This window comes from Citrus sinensis, chromosome 6 (assembly GCF_022201045.2).
Source record: "Citrus sinensis cultivar Valencia sweet orange chromosome 6, DVS_A1.0, whole genome shotgun sequence".
Taxonomy (NCBI): domain Eukaryota; kingdom Viridiplantae; phylum Streptophyta; class Magnoliopsida; order Sapindales; family Rutaceae; genus Citrus; species Citrus sinensis.
The window spans coordinates 25063028-25081152 of record NC_068561.1 but is presented as its reverse complement, the minus strand read 5'-3'; the positions used below and the strand labels follow the sequence as shown (position 1 = coordinate 25081152).

Below are 18125 nucleotides of genomic sequence, written 5' to 3'. Positions count from 1 at the left end.
CTCACTCTGAGAAAACAAAAGTGGATAATTCATTCCCCATTTCCACGTTTAAGGGGACAAATATGGCATTTCACATCATGTCCTTCACTATCTCCAAAATGCGGATACTACATGGCTGCAACAATGTACGTACAAGCCAATCCCAGAAGCAAAGGTGGCAAAGGGCAAAGCTCTTTCCTTTGGTTTTTCTCTTACAATTAATATTAATATCCCCCTGTCTCTCACAAAACCCTAACTCCGCCACCTTTAAATCCTTTGGGTAAGTTTCTCTTATCTGTAGAATCTCTAGGTGTGCATATATATATATAAGCATGTATCATGTTGTTTTCAGTAGTACTAAAAATGACCATGCTGTTATACTAGCTTATCACGTCTTTATGTATAACTATCAAACTTGAATATATGTTTTTCTTCTGATAGGTCTATGTTTAAATGAGCATTTCATTTATATGGGTAGGTTTCTGTTCGGTTTTTAATATCATATATATGGGAAATTTCTTTGTAGCTTAAACTTGTCTTATGTTATGTGATTTACAGCCAGTTGCTTTCCCTTGAAATTGTATTGTTGTATTAAAAATTTCCATTTCTTTTCACTTAGTCCGATCTCAGATGTCAAATGTGCACAATTAATTTTGTAATCTATTTTTCTATTTTTTAGATTAACTAAATAAAGAACTTTGTATTTTCGGGGGGAAAAAAAGATGCTAATAAATAAATAAAGACTGTTCTTTATTGACTCACTGCATTCATTGATATCCTGTGATTTAAGCCGTGTCTTCATAAATGTGTTGTTTCTCTACGTCTTAGCATCTTATACCATTTAGCTTGTCTGGTTTTAAATTTCTGATCAAATTAAAAAATTTTGGAATCTGTCGATTAATTCTATATAAGACTCACTCCTCTGCTTTTTGTCACTTTGTTTACGGTACTTACCACTCACAGTAATTCATGCCATTTTACTGCTTACTAGTAACTAAGGGTTGGAACTTGGAAGGTTTGGCTTGAGTTATATAGAATGGAAGGACAAAGTGATCAGCAAAAATTTCAGTGGTTGATGTCATCAAAATTTGATGGGAATGCCAATGATGAGTCTCATGGACTTGGATATGATCTAAACCAACCCTTTGTTGCGGAAGCTGGATGGGATGGGAACCAGCATAATTCTCTGCCTTTACCTCAGTGGCCATACAGCTGGAAAGCTCCTCGCAGCTACATTGATTTGATTGCAGAAAGTTCCACATTTCTTGAAAATGCTATTGGTGCAGATATGTTAGAGTGTATTACTTCACCTGTTGGTGGCGCTCACTCTGTTTATGGAGGCCCTGAAATCCAAAGAGAACTATTGTTCAACAATCTTGGGAACCCTTGCGGTCATACACCTCCTTATGGAGTCTCTGAAATCCAGAAAGAACTATTGTTCAACAATCTTGGAAATGCCTGTGGTCATGCACCTGCTTATCCATTCTTCGACTTGGATGCTTCAAAGGTAAAGCCATCTTCCTAGGTGCTTTATGGGGCAACAACCATGAAGCTGAAATGTCTGATTGGGTATGTGCTACAGGTAAGATTTCAAAACCCATATGATGTTGTGGAATCACAAAACAGCAACTTTATGTTCTTCCCACAGCAGATTCTTTCTCAGGTTTATTTCATCCATTAATATCACTATTTCCAAATACAAGCTGAGCATATTATCTCAAGCAGTCATTAAACTTGAGGACTTGATTTTTGATAGGTAGATGCCAATATCTCGCACCAGAATCAAACTTTATGGAGACAAGAACCATATGAAGAATGTAATGTGTCTCAACTTTATCCCAGGGTAACAGTTGCTCCATCTATTTACCTTTCCAAACAACGATCCAGGGTAGCCAGTGCATCTTATCGTGCAAGTAGAATACCCTTATCAGCCATTGCAGAAGCTAATGTATCAACCCCTATACTCAACGGACCAACAAATATGGTTACAATCAGATAATTCATTTTACTAATTTTTCCCATTTTGAATAAAATAATAGTCGTTTTAGCACTCTGACTAAAGTTTATTTCTGATTCATTGTCGCAAGACACGAAGAGCTGAAAGAATCAGAGCATCGCAAGAACTGCTTCCTCATTCTGTAGAGGTAATGTGTCAATGCTTTCACAGTTATCGTGACAATTAACATGTATGCATGACACGAGAAGTTTTTCAATTATGTACTCTTAAGGTGTGCTGCATATCCTGATGCTAATTCCCTCATACATTGTCTTTTACATATAAAAATAATAGCAGAATTTTGTAATATGTTTATTAAGTACAATACTGTAAAGATGCCATTGTAATAAGGAAATGGCGTTATATTGTGCATGCTTTTTGGGATCCCAATGTCCGTCGTCACGCTGTCTAGTTCCAATGATTGTGCATGTGAAATTTTAAAGGTGAGCACTGGTTCATTTTTGGTTTTGCAGGGTGGTCATGCAGCTGTGGTGGATGATACCATTGACTACATCAAGTTTCTACAGTCACGAGTGAAGGTATGGCGTACCCTGAGGTTCCATTTTACACCACTCATGCACCGACAGTCACTTACCACATTGACATGTATTTCTTTCTATGTGCGAAATTCAATACAAGCGTATGGTTCAAACTTCAAATAAGTTGAATCAGATTCTTCATTGCTTTCATTTGCTTTAACGACAGTTCCAGCGATCTCAAGATAAAAATTTACTTCCATAGGTACATATCTATCGTAAACATTTTGCAATGATGGTGTAGATTTGTATGTTTATCAAACCATATCATAATCTTAAGGAAGTAATTTGAAAAGCAAACTCAATTCTGTAGGAACCAAGTCAAAGCGGATTTGAATGCCAACCAACTTCAGATCCTTTCGTTTTCCTCGAGGTATTAATTACCAAAGAGTAATTAAAACTCAAGCAAGCTCATTGTGTAGCAACCAAACACTGATGCTGATTATTTGCAGGGATATGGCCACTACATTCTCAATGAACAGAATACAAATGAACCATTTGAAGAGATGGTGGCAGAATTGCCAAAGATGAATCCTTCAGCAGCACGTCAGTTGTTGGAGAGCAGCGGCCTATACCTGATCTGATGCTCATGTCTTCGGCTGAAGGGTAACCCTTGCCAAAGCCAAAAAACCTCAAAGATGCCTGGCAATCCTTTCTAAACTCATGGTTTTTTTTAATTATGTGAATTTGTCTTTTTGAATGGTTATGCTAGCCCTGAGCTGCTTTTATTGGATGCTAGAAAAAGATCAAAATGCAGAAGAAAAAGAGAAAACATTCTTCTCGAATTTTCTGATCCTTTGCGGTACTCACTCCTGCTGACTCACATTTAAATCAGCAAACGAAAGTAAACAAGAGTAGAATTAACATTAAAGAAATTTGATATTAGTATTCTGTATCTCACAATCTATCCTCGTCGATCTGTCTTACTCATGAGAGGCCTCTAAAGATCCAAGGGAGACTCTGCCCCAGCCGGAAGCATTGATTGGCCCATGATGCACTTTTCACCATTCTCAATCAGTGATTTGTCCAACAAAGCCTTGGCAACTTTAGCAACACACACCATCAGAATCACTATATTGAAGCAGCAACAAATAGAAAGAGTCAGTACTTCTACATAACCTAACAACAATTTCAGGGGAAATCCTGCGCAATTTAAACTAATTTTGTATCAAAAATAGGAGAAGAGTTGACAAATCAAGAATTGACGATAACTAACCAGATATCACAAAGCCGAGTGCCATATATACCTACATCCACAAGAAAATGCAGCTTATAAAACCAGTAAGGATGACAGGCAACATCCTACACAGAGTCAGCAACCATGCATAAAAGTAAATTTCATTTAAAAAACTGAAGTCAATCTAATATGCCTTTTATCTATTGGAGACTGTGATATAGCCTCATATTATCAGAATAAGAGGGCATTATGCTGACCCAACGAGTTGCTGAAATCTCATTCCATCCATGTGTGACATCAGAAAGATCCTTCAAAGTCGTTCCAACATATACCAGAGAAAATGTACTTGGCTGTCACAAGAAGCAAAATCAGGAGTTCAGTAGTCAAATGGGTTTTTAAAACTGAGTTATTTAGCAAGCTTGAACCCATCATTAATGGTGAAAGCCCATAAAATATTGGAATGTTAAATTACCATCATTCCCAACCAGGATGCCAGCATGTACTTGCCTGTGTGAACAGGAGTTACAGATAGGAGATAATTCAAGATGTTAAATGGAATCAAGGGAACAAGCCGAAGCAGGAAAATTATCTGATTGCAAAATCGAAAGAAAAAGAACAAAAAATTATAAGTCAGAGGAAAGGAATTGCATTTTTTGAATATAAAGAACATATAAAATAAAAAATAAACACACGAGTATTGATCAAAGAAGAATCACCACAATATTTCAGACAGCCAGAAAGTATAATCTCATATTCATATTTAAGTACTTATCCATATTGGACTATAACCTGTGTCATGGTATCAGTTATACGAAATAACTTGATTGCAGTCTCTACTTAAATAGCCAAAAATGTATGATACTTGTAAAGATTAATCAGCTTTTGCTGTCTCTGTCTTCATGCTTCTTATCTAAAATTTCCCAACCAGTATGAGGATTCTCTAGCTTCACTTCAGTTCTCCAAAATTCAATCGATTTTGAACGGCCACATAAGATTACACAATTGAAGTCTTATAAATTTTCTGTGAGGTTTTGGAGACTTCTTTATGCAATTTCTTTAATTGTTAACTCAAAAAGGTAAATGCTATTGACCCTATTATCAATGTGTCTAAGCTCAACTGAAGATGAGAAAACATTATGCCATCAGCATTGCTGTCAGCAAAGTTCACTGGGTTAATGATAGATTTGTCAGTTTTCTTTTAATGGTTACTTATGATAATTAGTTGCTGTAATTTTCAACGATCATTGAACATATTCATCAGCCACTGGATAAATAAATATAAATAATTGACATTAACAAATCTAAATGGAAGTCCGGATAAACTTTTCCCAGTAAGCTTCTATGAGAACTCTTGCCTTAAAGCCAGATTTCTGGATTGCCCCTGCAACAGCCTGAAATTTGGGATAGTTCTTCAACTTGGAGATGACAAATGATCTTCCAAACTGCACTACAGCACAAACTAAGAAGCATGTAGGTCTACAAATGACAAAAATATAACAAGAAGAAAAAACATGTTTTCAGAAAGAAAAATGTTGCAACAATTCTTTAATATAAGAAAAGAGACAGACTCTTTACTTAGAAAGACTCAAATAAACAGTAACTAAAATTAAAAAAGGTGCAGAAATATCAGTCTTCAGGAAAGTAAAACAGAAATGCATTGATGTCTTCTTCATGTTTCTGGGGTAAAGGGATGAGGTGCTTGCCTTACCAAGAAATATTGCAGTTGACCCACACACACACACACAAATGATAATATGATCTATAACTCACATGAGCAGGAGTAGAGGAACTCACTGTTCTACCAATAAGGAATGCAGCTGTTGCACCTATTGTTGCACCAACAGAATCAGCTATGACTCCTAGTGGCAGTCCAAAAAGATAACCACCTCCAAGCTGGAAAATGCAGGACAAAAGGAAAAATGACAAAGAAACTGCCGCATGAGGTCAAAATCTTCAATAAAGTACAAAAAAAGAAACTGGGACAAACATCACTCTTGACCAAAATTATTTGTACACATTTTTTCAATGATAAATGCAAGCAGAAGAAAACTGCTCTGCATAGAATCTCAAAAGAAACAAAAGAAAGAATCCAAATTAAACCTACTGTCAGTATCGAAGCAGGAATTGCCAGGACAGTGAGAGGAACATATGCGATGATCCTATAAAATTCCAGAAAAAAATATTAGATATATATGACTGGCAACTACTTGTACTAATGTTTATTCATTCATGGAATGAAGCCTTAGTTTCTTCCATCTCAGAAGAAATCATAGCGTACTTATATACAAATTGCTAATTGTTGATTCATCGCCAGAGATGGCTTAGAATCAATAGTTCATTATTTAATGATTTTATTATATTTCCACTTGGATAATATTAGAAATAGTTAGTAACCACACTCATCAAGTAGTTTCTGTTTTTGATCAGTGTAGTACTTTGCTTATGCTAGAACCTTAATCAAGGTGATCAGCAAGGATGACATAATGGAAGATGAATTTCTTACAATACAAGCGGACCCCAAGGCCCAAGTTCCTGCTTTATCCATATCAAAAAATCCTTCAATATCTGTAAAAATAAACAATTTTTTTTCTTAATAAAAATATCACAAATGAAGGAGATTGTGACAGTAACCTATGACTAATCTACTTAATAGCCATCCCTTAGAAAGGATATGCACGGCTGCCCATCTGTTGGGCTCTCCACGGATCCTGCACCCGACACGTGACCAGGTAGTGCCTTCTTGGTGATGAAGGCCTTCCACAAGAGCCTTCTCCAAGCAGTGTCTATTCTTCTGATACAACTCATCTAAAATTTGGCTTGTGCGGAGGAGGAACCCAAGTGCCTATAAGGCCACATGCCAAGGCTTTGCTAAATTAAGCCATAATTTAGCAATGTGGGACAAAATTAGAGTCCCATATGTTTTTGAGAATATAACTTCAAATGAAATAGCCACTAAAGGCCTAGCCTAGTGGTGTGACGCCCTCAACATTTCTTCCTTCCTAGGTATGGATATAGGTCTCGTCACTAGTCGATACAAATTTTTTATCTAAGCTCAATTTGGGAGTTTGGGCACAACTCGGTCTCTGAAGACCCTAGGCTATGTGGTATTATTATAAGCGTATAAATTAATACTCTACCGTAATAATTGAAATGAAAAAATGGATCACAACAATACCGAAACCCTGAAATTGCTTACAGTGCACCGAACATTCACTTAAATTTTAAACATGGCACCGATTTTTCGTTATTTTTGTGAACCATTTGTTGAGCGCTTCGTCTCTTTAGCATTTTCGGAAAAGAAAAAAAAAGATAACTGAAATAGCCAGAAACAAGCACGTGCAAATTTAAACAAGATATGCAGAATGATAGGGTTAAAAAAGAAAGGAAATTAAATGACATAAAACACGTGCCTTTTCAATGGGAAGGGAAATGCAGGAGACGAGAAGGACTGCGAGGAGGAGGAACAAGACTCCGATTCGAAAGGCAGAGGCCCAAGTGAGAAACGTTACACCCATTTTTGGTAACAGAAACAGGCACAGCCTGCAGGCCCCACGCCTCTGGCTCAGCTCCTCTCCGTCGTACTTTCGACCTTTGGCGCCACCTTACTTCAACGGTGCCCGCACCTGTAATCCGTCCACGTTCGCCACTTTTATTTAAGGTCCGTTGGTTCTCTTCTCCCAATTTAAGCCACGAAAAATCAAATCAATTACTATACTTAGACGTTGTTTTTAATTTGTCAAATGCGATGCGGCATATCCATTTGCTAAAACCAAATGTGAATCATGTAATAATAACAAAACCAACACAAACTAGATGACGCCTGGCTATAGAATTGCATGCATGGGGCCAAGTGTTTGCTAAGTGTCATCATCAATTAGAATGAATTCTCATGCATTTGGAGCGCAGTGTTTGCTATGTATTGTTTCAATGATTTGCCACATCAAAGTAGAAGTGACGTGGAGCAACAGTTTCCTCCTTTTTTTTTTTAAAATGCATGATTAGTTCTTAAAATCCACAACTAAAGAATCAACAAAATTATGAACTAAATAAGGAGAAATTTTAAAATATACGAGAGATATTATGTTATGTCAGTCTTATGATAAATAAAACATATTATATATATTTTTAAAAAAATTATCATATAAGTAATAATTATATTAAATTCAAATATAAATATTATATATGCATTAATTGATTATCTTATCTCGATGTATTTTAAATTTTCTTTTTAAAAAAATATAATAATTAATTTTTTAAGAAAAAAGAACTCAGAACCAAAATTTTCTCATACCTAACTTTATAATCTTCAGTTTTCCGGCAATCTTTCAAGAGACCTTCTATGCACCTGCCTTTCACAGAGGCAGAAGACCCTAGATCCGGAAAAGAATTTCATAAACAATAAAGGACTGAATTGAAACTTTCTGTCAATGTTTAGATAAAGTTTACGTTTGGCTCCACTCATATTTATATATTAGGAAATAGAATCACGCTTTGCGCGGTTTTAAAAAAAGAATTTAATATTATTCTTTTTTTCTTATTCTACTTTTAACAATTTATTCTATTCGATTAAGAGGCAAGACTTCAAAAAAAAAACATGAAAAAATAAAGTAAAGCTAAAATCAAAAAGACTATTTTAATTATTTAAAATTGCATTAGCTAAATTAACACCACAGAAATAGAAGTGCCATAGATGCACCTTGTCTAAGCCAAAACCTTGGAAACCTGAGGCTGATATATCACCACGAAGCCACCTAGAGAAGGAGCAAAAGATGCATCACAGTAGCCTCTTAGTATATTTCCTTCTTCGGCAGTGAATCCGAGAGAAGTGAGCATTGCAGGCCAGCAATTACGGGTGATGATATCAATAGCGCGGCAACAGTCAAGGCCAATATCATCCTGGCTATCAAGGAAGAATATAACAATCTCATTTGAGCATGATTTCATCTCCATTAACGTGTTCCAGCACTCCGTTAGGCCTCCGCTAGCTTCAAGTCTTATTGCAAGATCGTAGCCTAGTTTTATTTTGTTGTTGAGGCGATCATTCATGCTGGTTGCATTTGCAATATTTGCTAGGCAAGTGCGGGCCAAAATGAAAAACACATGTTTTAGAACCATTGTTATTTTCTGTTCTTTTATGTTGTGTTTATGTTTACGTGGGATATCATATTTTTTTGTTGCTATTTATAAATTAAGGTGGAGGAGAAGGAGAAGAGTGATTAAAAATGTTTATAAATTATTGCTTAATTTATGATCAAGAAGGTTTCAATTAGAGAAGATAGTGGGGTTTTTGATGAACTGTTACATATTGATTGTGTAATAACATTCAAATTAATTATGAGAAGATGAAAAGCCAAATCTGAAAGAAAATTTCTCTATTTGTTGGATAATAGAGAATATATAAAGATGAGAAATGGTGATGCCATATCACCTCTTGTAGTCCCAACTTTATAAAAATACTAGAAAATAGAACCGCGCTTCACGCGGTTTTGAAAAAAGAATTTAGTATTATCCTTTTTTCTTACTTTACACTTGATGAAACTGATAAAAAATATGAATTGATTTTTTTTTAAGATGAGGCAGCCTTATAAAAAACAAAACAAGCTATTAGCCAGCAATACAAATAAAGAAGCAACGCAAGATAAAGAATAAAATGAGAGAATATATTATAGAGTGATTTTATTCATTCCAATTGTGTGTGTACAAAACAAAAAGATGAGCTCTCTTTTTATAGTTACATAATCACTCCATGAAATTAATGAAAAATTATGGATCATAATTCCTTGTGAGATAATGAAAAATTATGGATCATAATTCCTTGTGAGATAGTGGGAGTTATAGAGAAGCTAAAGGTTGTTAATGAGAGATAGTGGGGAGAATAAGAGATATATGTTATGAACATCTACATTTATTTTAATAAATTCATAACATTCCCCATTGAATGTTCATTACAAAGAATATGCCTTATTAAAACTTTTGCATAATTGTTATTATGTAATAACAATCAAATTAATTATGAGAAGATGAAAAGTCAAATCTAAAAGAAAATTTCTCTATTTATTAGATAATAGAGAATATACAAAGATGAGAAATGGTGATGCCACATCACCTCCTCAAGTCTCAGCTTTATATATATATATAGATACGCTTGGCAGTTGTCGGCTCAGTCTTTTTGCAACGCCAGCACTCAGTAGCGGTCTTGGGTTTGTTGCCCATGGACCCATTTTTTTAAAATAATTTTTCGAGACCGTAGAAACTAGAAAGTTCATTAACTGGTCAAAGATAAACTGGAGGTATAAAGTTTGCACTTCAACCCCACCGCTATATTTATTGGGTAATTTTTAAGATCTTCCCTTAAGTTTGCCGTATTAATATTTAGATAAAATATATTAATTAGGATCCGCTAATACCACAGTGGTATCGTGTCACTTCTTTTTGTCTTTTATGGTAAATTTTCATATAACCCCTTTTACTCTTTTTTATTTAAACTTTACTTTATAAATATTAAGTTAATTTCAACTGCATCCATGTGAACATTACCGAAATATCCATGCCGACCAACGGTGACCGAATTTCAACTAACGGCGACAGAAAACTCGAGTTAGACACTTCTGGCCGAGCTGAGTCCAACGGTGGCGGTGGTGACCTCTCACGCGTGGTGATGGCACCTGATCGAGCTTCCAAAGCCATGAATCCTTCAACAACCGATCAACGACAAATCGGCTCCCCCAGTGGCTGTGATTGGTCGAAAAATACAGAGGGAATCGTGGGGAGCAAAACCCAAGTGATAGCGTCACCGGAAACCAGAGAAATCACGGCGAATTGAAGCAGCGGTTCAGCGGCTTTTCACGGCTTCAATCTGCAGCTTTTCGAACGCTTTTCGGCGACAAGATTGACATGGAGATGACCGGCATCGCACGATCTTCCGATCGGTACCAACCTTGGCCGGTAAAGTGGCTGGAAATGGAAATAGCATCCAGGTCGGGTTTGTGGGTTCGACATAGGCATTTCGGTTCACAGAGAGGGTATTGTGATATAAGTGCAATATAGAATAAGAATTTGTAAATAATAAAGAGTATAATGTGCTAACTAAAATGTTCATATGGATGCAGTAGATATTAACTTAATATTTGTGAATCAAAGTTTAAATAAAAACGAGTAAAAAGGAGTTATATGAAAATTTACAACACTGCAGCCACAAAAAACAAAGGATGTGGCACAATACCACTATAGTACCGTAGCCTGATCCAATATATTAATATAATTACAGACACTTTTTCTACCGTTAGTATAAGAATAAATATAACGTTAGTATAAAAGAATAAACTTGTAAAAATATTTTTAAATTTCAAAATAATTCAAAGTGAAGCTCCATATCTGAGAAATCTTGACTGTTTCACTTTATTACCTAGAGAGTAAGAGCTTGGCAATGACCAATGGACAAGAGAAACTTAAATTTCAACTAAATAAACACCTAATTTATCTTTCTCTCTCGAAGAAGTAAAAGCCCAAACACCATTTTCATCTTTTTTTTAGTAAAAGCTGTGAAGAAATCAAGATTAGAAAAGATTTTAGGTTTACATTTTGGTGTTGGCTCAAGTCTTCCATGAAGGTGCGGCGGAGAAGAAGTCGAAGGATGAGAAGAAACTTCGGAAGGAAGCCAAAAAAGCGAAGAACTCCTTCAGAGAATCGGGGACGTCGATGGGTGAGAGGAGGTTGTTGACGGAAAGGAAAGTGGCATTTGCGTGAATGAAGTCGATGCCCGCGTAGTTGCAGAGGATGCTGATGTGGCCATCAGAGTTGGTGAAGAGGCGGCCGGCGAGGGCGAGGAAGTGGGAAAGAGTGACCGAAAGTGATTGCCTTAGCAACGAAATGAAATGGGTGATTGAAAATGGAGGAGCTGTGAGGAGGACACCCTTTTGAATGTACTAGCAAGAGAGCATAGAGAGGTCTGAACACAGAGCCTGAGAAGCTTGATTCTTGATTTTTGATCTAGGCATATTGTGCATTTGGAGATGATTGTGGTTGAAGAAGAAGGCATATTTGCTAGTTTTTATTCCTTCAACCAATATCTCTTAATGATGGTGATGAGTTTGAGTTTGCCAAGATGGGGTTATTTTCAAACTAATTATTTTTTTAATAATTTATTATTTTAGCAGGAAGGGTATTTTAGTAATTTAAATAGTCCACTAACGGTCAACTTAACTAGTAACTAACAGCAGAGGAGGCGTTTGTAATTAAATTAACACATTAACAGCAGAGGAGGCGTTTGTAATTAAATTAATACATTTTATATAAATGTTAATACTACAAACCTCATGGGAGGTCTTTAAAAATTACCCATACTTATTATTGCCAGAGTGTAGAATTATTTATTCACAAATAATTGGCTTTTTTAAAAAAAAATTATTTTATTTCTAAACATTTACATTTAAATACAAAAATAATTTTTATGAAATTTGTCTAAGTGAAAAATAAATATTATATCTAAAAAATATTTTTATTAAATATATTTATTTAATATATTATGAAACCAAATTTCTTTTTTATTTTAACTTATCAAGACATCAAATAATTATTTTTAAAATATTTTTTTATAAAAATAAATAAGATGTCGTTAATATTCAAAAATTAATAAAAAAACAGACATATCATCGTTTATATTCTTTAACTAAATTTAGACTTATTCAAAATTTAAAAAAAAAATACTACCAAAATTCCCTCTACTCATACCTCATTTTGTATCAGAGATAATCCTGATTCTTCTTCATTGTCCTTATTTTTCTTGAAATCTAATTAGGGAGTGTTTTGCAGGAAATTTGCTGATACGAAACTCGAAGCTAACTAGAAGTTAAAGCAGGAACGCTGGAAGAAAACCGATTGAAAGTAAAAATCAGACTCCTGGCTAAGAAATTGACACGGCCCAGGCAGGCCAACGAAATATTTCTTCCAATAATCTTCTGAATTACTTCAAAAATTTTCCCCACAAATAAATAAATAAAAATTTGACAGGCAAAAAGTCTTCCATCAGGTTCCATACAAGGGGGAAAATTAATTTGAGGCAACAATTGATTATATAACACAGCAGGAGTAGTTGCTATGGCAGCATTTCTTGCCAGGAAAGCATTCAAGTGCACCAGCATAGCCATTCAACACATTCTCCTGGCTCTGCTTTGATACAACTCCTTATCACTGAATCGCATCCTGGGTCACCAGATTCTGTAAAGAAATCTCCATTTATGAATAATTGAATATATTTCCCTCTGATCTCCATATCCAATGCTTCCATTCATCCATTATAGCTTCGTTGTCTCTTTTTGCCACCTCTTTGCAATTTGAAGCAGTAACGAACCTGTTACACCGGCTAATAATGGTGGGGTTTTCGCACCCAGAAATTGCATACATTTTCCAGTGAGTGTACTCATTGTTCGCAAGATGAACCAAAACTTAATCTGCATCTCGACAGTCTTTGAACTGGTCCCTCATCACCCTCGGTATCATTGCCTCCATCCAGCGCCAAATCACCTGCAACATTAATTAAATTAAGCACACCACCGATATTGAATAAATCTGTCAACAATATAAAGTTTGATGATAAATACCTTATCATGCTTGGTGAAGTTGCTGTTAGCAAGGAGATTATCAAAGCAAATTAAAGCCGTGAGCCATAGTTACAAGGCTCACTCGCTTAGTTGGTGCTCCTCTTAGTACTTCTCTCCTGCCAAGTAATGCTAACAATTTTGATCATGCTGTATTATCAAGATTTGTCAGTTTTAGGCGATGATTTTTTTTTTGGGGTGTTCTGTTTTTTTTTTTTCAGTCTTTTTTATGATTTGTTTTATTTATTTATTTTATTGAAGGTTTGGCACTGCCTCCTCCTTTTATATTTTATTTTTTGATTTATATTACATGTAAATTATGCTGTTAACCCCCATCATCTAAGTAATTTTAACAAAAAAAAATGTTTAATTTTGATAATGTAAATTATTTTTAAAACACGCCAACATCTACGCACAAAGTCCTAATATTCTAACCTTGCTTTCTCCATCTAGATGGAGAAAGGAATGTTCGTCTAGGCTATTTTTTACTTTTTTTCTTCTTCTTCTTTTGGAAATAAGTAAAGGCAAAGGCATGCAGTTGATGAAAAAGCAGTCTGGAATTGGAATTCAACATTAATTTTCTTAAAAAATAAAGTTAATTAAATGTTTTAAAATCAAGAAATTGGTCAATGTCTAGCAAAATGGAAACGATGAGAACAGATAGCAATAACTTGAAATAACAAAAAGTATTTCATTCTTTCCTTCATTAACAGAACAGTACTAAAAATAGGAGTGAAGATGCTTTTACATGTGTGAGCAGCAATGCTTTCATAAAATGTTTTTCCACTAAAGCATAAATTAATCAAAAATGTTTCAGCTTGAAGATCTTTTCAGTAACCAACCAAAAAAAAAAAAAAAAAATCCTAAAGATACATATGTATGTATATACACACATGTATCTTTTTACTCGTACAATGATTGTAATATGTAAAATACTAAAATCTATTATAATATGTGAAAAGAGTAAAGTCCGATGCCTACTGATTGATTGTGATTGATGAATGCTACTCTTCATATTGCAAAGCTTATGGTAAAGTGAGTACAGATTTCCTTTGTGACAACAGATGTGAGTTTAGTATCGAATAAATATTCAAGTGGACTAGTTGTGAACAAAAGTCCGTTACATATATTATGCTCTCCAAATATACTTTGTGTTGACGATTATTTCTGAATATATTCATTGTGATGGCAACTGGACACCTAAAAAGGAGAAAGCTGCAAACTTTATTCAGCGGTTGCAGATATAAATAGAACATTGTCTTTAGCTGTAGTCCCGATTCTTGAATGAAATTAGAACATGGAAATGTGTTTGCAATAATTTTTTTCCTGTCTATTTGTAATGGGGAAATATGAGAAATTAAAAGCGTCATGGAAAAACATATGATTGATTGGATTTCTCATTCTTGCAGCAGCTTGAAGATGGAGGCAATAGATTTTTTTATTTTTTTATTTTTGGGGGAAATTTTCACATTTTTAAAAGAGAATTCCCCACAACACTTATTCTTACACTTTTGACCATGTATGGAAAAATTCTTCCCCTCTACTGTTGTTATAAACTCAGTACACATCAATTACTTCCCTTGCAATTCACTTCTTTATTCCTCCTTCCAAAACCTCGCATATGAAAAATCCAAAGCAATGTATAATTCTATACTAAGGTTGATAGGCCATACTTTCCCATTTAAGCTAATATTAGTATGTATATATATGTATATATATATATATATTTTTTTTTTTTAAATAAGAAAAAGAAGTGGGTTTGTTTAATGGGAAAATGACCAAAACTCTCTTATTCTTTAGCGAAATGAAATATTTCCCTCCTCATAAAGAATCTGTTTCACATTACAAAAATATTGAACAACCTATTACACTTTTTGAAGAATGATTTAGTCTTTCTTTAATAGATAAATCTAACAATTAAAAAATGATGGACTTTAGCATTAATTTTGAAGTAAAGAAATGTTAGGGATTAACCAATTATTATTATAAGTTAAGGAAACTTTAATGGAATTGGTTAACTTTACCAAACAAAAAGTTGGTGGTTAATTTGATTACGTGTTCAAATTCGGAGTAAAGACTGCAATTTAATTTAATTTACGCTAAAAGTATCAAATATTTGATGAGTGTTTCCGTGCTCAAACTTAGGAAGCAAACAAGCAAAATGAACTAAATGAAATCAGATTTTGCTCTTTGAGATTGAGATCATGAAATTAAAGCCTAGTGCAAAAGATATTATAGTGTCAGGCTATCTCGCTCACCTTTGCCTAAAGAATCCACTAAGCATGCATGAACATAACCCACAAGGAAGTTAGAATCTTAACTTTTGACTAACATGCCAGTATTACCCTGAGTTTACATAACGCGAAAGATTATGATTTTTTATGCAATAAGGTCATTCTGGGGATTAAGAAGAATTTTGGTAAACAGCATATAAAGTTCCTGTTGCCAAAAATCCACACAAGAAACTGCAAAAAACCAGTCACATTTTCACAGCAATTGATCTATCACTAGTTTGCCAATATGATTTCTGTGGTTGATGCTTATCATGTTGTTGCTGCCTGTGTCCCATTATATGTTGCTATGTTGTTAGCTTATATATCTGTGAAATGGTGGAAGCTTTTTACACCAGATCAATGTGCAGGCATAAACAAATTTGTTGCCAAATTTTCAATTCCATTGTTGTCATTCCAAGTGATTTCTAAAAACAATCCCTATAAGATGAACCTGAAACTCATATATGCAGATTTTCTTCAGAAACTACTAGCCTTTTTAGTACTAGTAGCAATCACCAAAATCAGTTCGCGAGGTGGCTTAAGGTGGATCATCACTGGCCTCTCTCTTTCAACTTTGCCTAACTCCTTGATCCTCGGGATTCCGTTGTTGAGGGCTATGTACAGTGAAGAAGCAGCCTTGCTCCTTGCACAGATAGTTGTGTTACAGAGCCTAATTTGGTACAATTTATTGCTGTTCCTCTTTGAGCTTAATGCTGCAAAATCAGCTTCTGTCACACCAAATCCGGAAACCCCAGGTATCCTTTAGATGCACAGATTACTTTTCGATGCATGAATTTTTCATTTTTCTTGTCTAAATTCTAACATGAAGTCTCAAAATTTTGTTTTGTCTCTCCATTTTAAGAGGAACATGACGCTTCACAAGCCAAAGAGGGAGAAGAGGAAGCACAGAACAGAACAGCAACGAGAGTAAGGACTACGCACATTCTATTGACAGTGGGAAGAAAGCTTATTATTAATCCCAATACACATGCAACTTTGCTGGGCCTAATTTGGGCAAGTATAGAATTCAGGCATGTCTCTACAACACAAGTACATCACATTTTTTCACCTCATTTTGATATTTTTGTTATAGAGATTATGAATCTGTTGCAGGTGGGGAGTAAAATTGCCAGCAATTATAGACCAATCAGTTCGGATACTGTCAAATGGAGGTCTTGGCATGGCAATGTTCAGCTTAGGTATTAATATTATCATGTATCATTCGCTTAAATCATCTTTCAATATGAATACTGATAAAAGAAAGTATACCTTACAGGTCTTTTCATGGCATCGCGTCCCAGCATAATAGCTTGTGGCACAAGAATGGCAGCAGCAGCCATGGCACTGAAGTTCATTGTAGGGCCTGCCTTAATGGCAGCATCATCTTTTGCCATTGGACTCAGGGGCACATTGTTTAAAATTGCATTTGTACAGGTGCTTATTTACAGAACTTATTTTTCCTCAATCAGTCATTGGGATTTAAGCCCAAAAATCTGTGTTTTCTGAAGTGCAGGCAGCTCTTCCTCAAGGAATCGTGCCATTTGTTTTCGCTAAAGAGTATAATGTTCATCCGGATATATTGAGTACAGGGTAATTTCTGCTTCAATGTATCTCTCTTCTTATCTTTGTGTATCAAGATTAGTTTTTTGATATCATTTTTTTTTTTTTTGGTTCAGGGTATTATTTGGCATGATCATAACCTTGCCTGTAACATTGGCATACTACTTCCTGTTAGCATTGTAAAATGCTTCAGGAACTATGCAAAATGACTTGCAAGCGGTGATTATGCAGCCTAATTTCAAAGTTCAAGAAGAGCCGTGGCGTTCTACATGTCGTGTAGAAGTCTTATTCAGTTTATTCAATTTTCTTCAACATGGGAATACAATACGAACCGTTTGTTCTAGTTTTTTTTTTTTTCCAAGGGCTTGTAAGCATATCTATACAGAAATTAACAAGCTTATGCAATGATTAAAACATATAAGTTATTGCTACTAAGTTTCGAAGCCTATGATCAAATCAAGTTCTAATAAAGCATAGTTTCATCAACATTTTTGTTAGTGTGTTCTTGGGGAAAAAAAAAGGAAAAGAAAAGAAAAAAAGACCATAAAAATCATAACTGCTCCGATTTTTATTGATATATAGGTCCAATCTTCAAGTTGTTCCCTGCTTGACATGTCATTTTCAAAATTTCATCCAACTTCGTACCATACATCACAGTCACTTTTAGCTTCTAGTTTGATTTTTTTGATTCTAAGCTCTGGAACTAATGATATAAGCTTATAAATATATCAAGCAAAATTTGACTCTAAACGTCAGCATCACATATTCAAAAACATTCCGCTGTATAATTCTTGCTTCAATATCTAATCCAAAATTATCTTCAAGAAAAACAAATCAAGTAGTGACATGTCGGTTTGGTCCTCGTAAGGCCCAACTGAACAGGCCCAACAGTGGTAAACCCTGCTGCAGTTGTAAAATCCCAAATTAAAAACCATATTAAAAGGGGCTGAATATTCAACGGCCAAAACACTAAGACACCGCCTAGTCTCCATATCTAACGGTTCAGAT

The 18125-nt window shown here is 34.9% G+C and overlaps 4 protein-coding genes across 15 annotated transcripts; 2 read left to right on the top strand and 2 right to left on the bottom strand.

Annotated features, from left to right (window-relative positions):
• The first annotated feature begins 91 nt into the window (after positions 1-91).
• LOC102609771 (uncharacterized) lies at positions 92-3113 on the top strand. 4 transcript variants are annotated; one of them, XR_008055595.1, is made up of 9 exons: positions 92-259; positions 971-1486; positions 1562-1642; positions 1736-1963; positions 2067-2123; positions 2449-2514; positions 2681-2716; positions 2825-2884; positions 2964-3049. XR_008055595.1 is itself a non-coding variant. In XM_052443001.1 (8 exons), the coding sequence occupies exons 2-8, from the start codon at positions 1016-1018 to the stop codon at positions 3093-3095; spliced, it is 1095 nt and encodes a 364-aa protein (XP_052298961.1). In that variant the 5' UTR covers positions 93-259; positions 971-1015; the 3' UTR covers positions 3096-3113. The 4 variants fall into 4 exon arrangements, 2 of the variants coding, with proteins under 2 accessions (XP_052298961.1, XP_006482668.2); XR_003065853.2 differs by having other exon boundaries at positions 2449-2716; positions 2964-3006; XM_052443001.1 differs by lacking the exon at positions 2681-2716 and having other exon boundaries at positions 93-259; positions 2964-3113.
• Positions 3114-3263: 150 nt separating this feature from the next.
• On the bottom strand, positions 3264-7518 carry LOC102609496 (uncharacterized). 9 transcript variants are annotated; one of them, XR_008055596.1, is made up of 10 exons: positions 7099-7518; positions 6192-6253; positions 5793-5847; positions 5459-5581; positions 5044-5130; positions 4161-4277; positions 3946-4038; positions 3728-3813; positions 3439-3582; positions 3264-3323 (listed from the first exon to the last, which is right to left on the bottom strand). XR_008055596.1 is itself a non-coding variant. In XM_052443003.1 (10 exons), the coding sequence occupies exons 1-9, from the start codon at positions 7201-7203 to the stop codon at positions 3452-3454; spliced, it is 804 nt and encodes a 267-aa protein (XP_052298963.1). In that variant the 5' UTR covers positions 7204-7517; the 3' UTR covers positions 3264-3323; positions 3439-3451. The 9 variants fall into 9 exon arrangements, 8 of the variants coding, with proteins under 8 accessions (XP_052298963.1, XP_052298964.1, XP_052298962.1 ...); XM_052443003.1 differs by having other exon boundaries at positions 3728-3758; positions 7099-7517; XM_052443004.1 differs by having other exon boundaries at positions 3264-3582.
• An 871-nt stretch (positions 7519-8389) lies between these two features.
• Positions 8390-8803, bottom strand: LOC107177581 (egg cell-secreted protein 1.4). Its single transcript, XM_015531586.1, has one exon. It carries the CDS (start codon positions 8801-8803, stop codon positions 8390-8392), a length of 414 nt encoding a protein of 137 aa, XP_015387072.1.
• A 6849-nt stretch (positions 8804-15652) lies between these two features.
• LOC102619524 (auxin efflux carrier component 8) lies at positions 15653-17593 on the top strand. The gene is made up of 6 exons (XM_006482474.4): positions 15653-16312; positions 16420-16588; positions 16671-16756; positions 16834-16991; positions 17071-17147; positions 17234-17593. Exons 1-6 carry the CDS (start codon positions 15805-15807, stop codon positions 17298-17300), a joined length of 1065 nt encoding a protein of 354 aa, XP_006482537.1. The 5' UTR covers positions 15653-15804; the 3' UTR covers positions 17301-17593.
• Positions 17594-18125: the final 532 nt, after the last annotated feature.

Bases quoted from the DNA above. Each gene is read 5' to 3' on its own strand.
- LOC102609771 (XM_052443001.1), top strand. From the start codon at position 1,016: ATGGAAGGACAAAGTGATCAGCAAAAATTTCAGTGGTTGATGTCATCA. The intron at 1,487-1,561 runs GTAAAGCCATCT...TATGTGCTACAG, and splicing joins TCGACTTGGATGCTTCAAAG to GTAAGATTTCAAAACCCATA. The intron at 2,885-2,963 runs GTATTAATTACC...GATTATTTGCAG, and splicing joins ATCCTTTCGTTTTCCTCGAG to GGATATGGCCACTACATTCT.
- LOC102609496 (XM_052443003.1), bottom strand. From the start codon at position 7,203: ATGGGTGTAACGTTTCTCACTTGGGCCTCTGCCTTTCGAATCGGAGTC. The intron at 6,254-7,098 runs GCACGTGTTTTA...TTATTTTTACAG, and splicing joins TTTCCCTTCCCATTGAAAAG to ATATTGAAGGATTTTTTGAT. The intron at 5,848-6,191 runs GTAAGAAATTCA...GGAATTTTATAG, and splicing joins CCTTGGGGTCCGCTTGTATT to GATCATCGCATATGTTCCTC.
- LOC107177581 (XM_015531586.1), bottom strand. From the start codon at position 8,803: ATGGTTCTAAAACATGTGTTTTTCATTTTGGCCCGCACTTGCCTAGCA.
- LOC102619524 (XM_006482474.4), top strand. From the start codon at position 15,805: ATGATTTCTGTGGTTGATGCTTATCATGTTGTTGCTGCCTGTGTCCCA. The intron at 16,757-16,833 runs GTATTAATATTA...TATACCTTACAG, and splicing joins CATGGCAATGTTCAGCTTAG to GTCTTTTCATGGCATCGCGT. The intron at 16,992-17,070 runs GTGCTTATTTAC...TCTGAAGTGCAG, and splicing joins TTAAAATTGCATTTGTACAG to GCAGCTCTTCCTCAAGGAAT.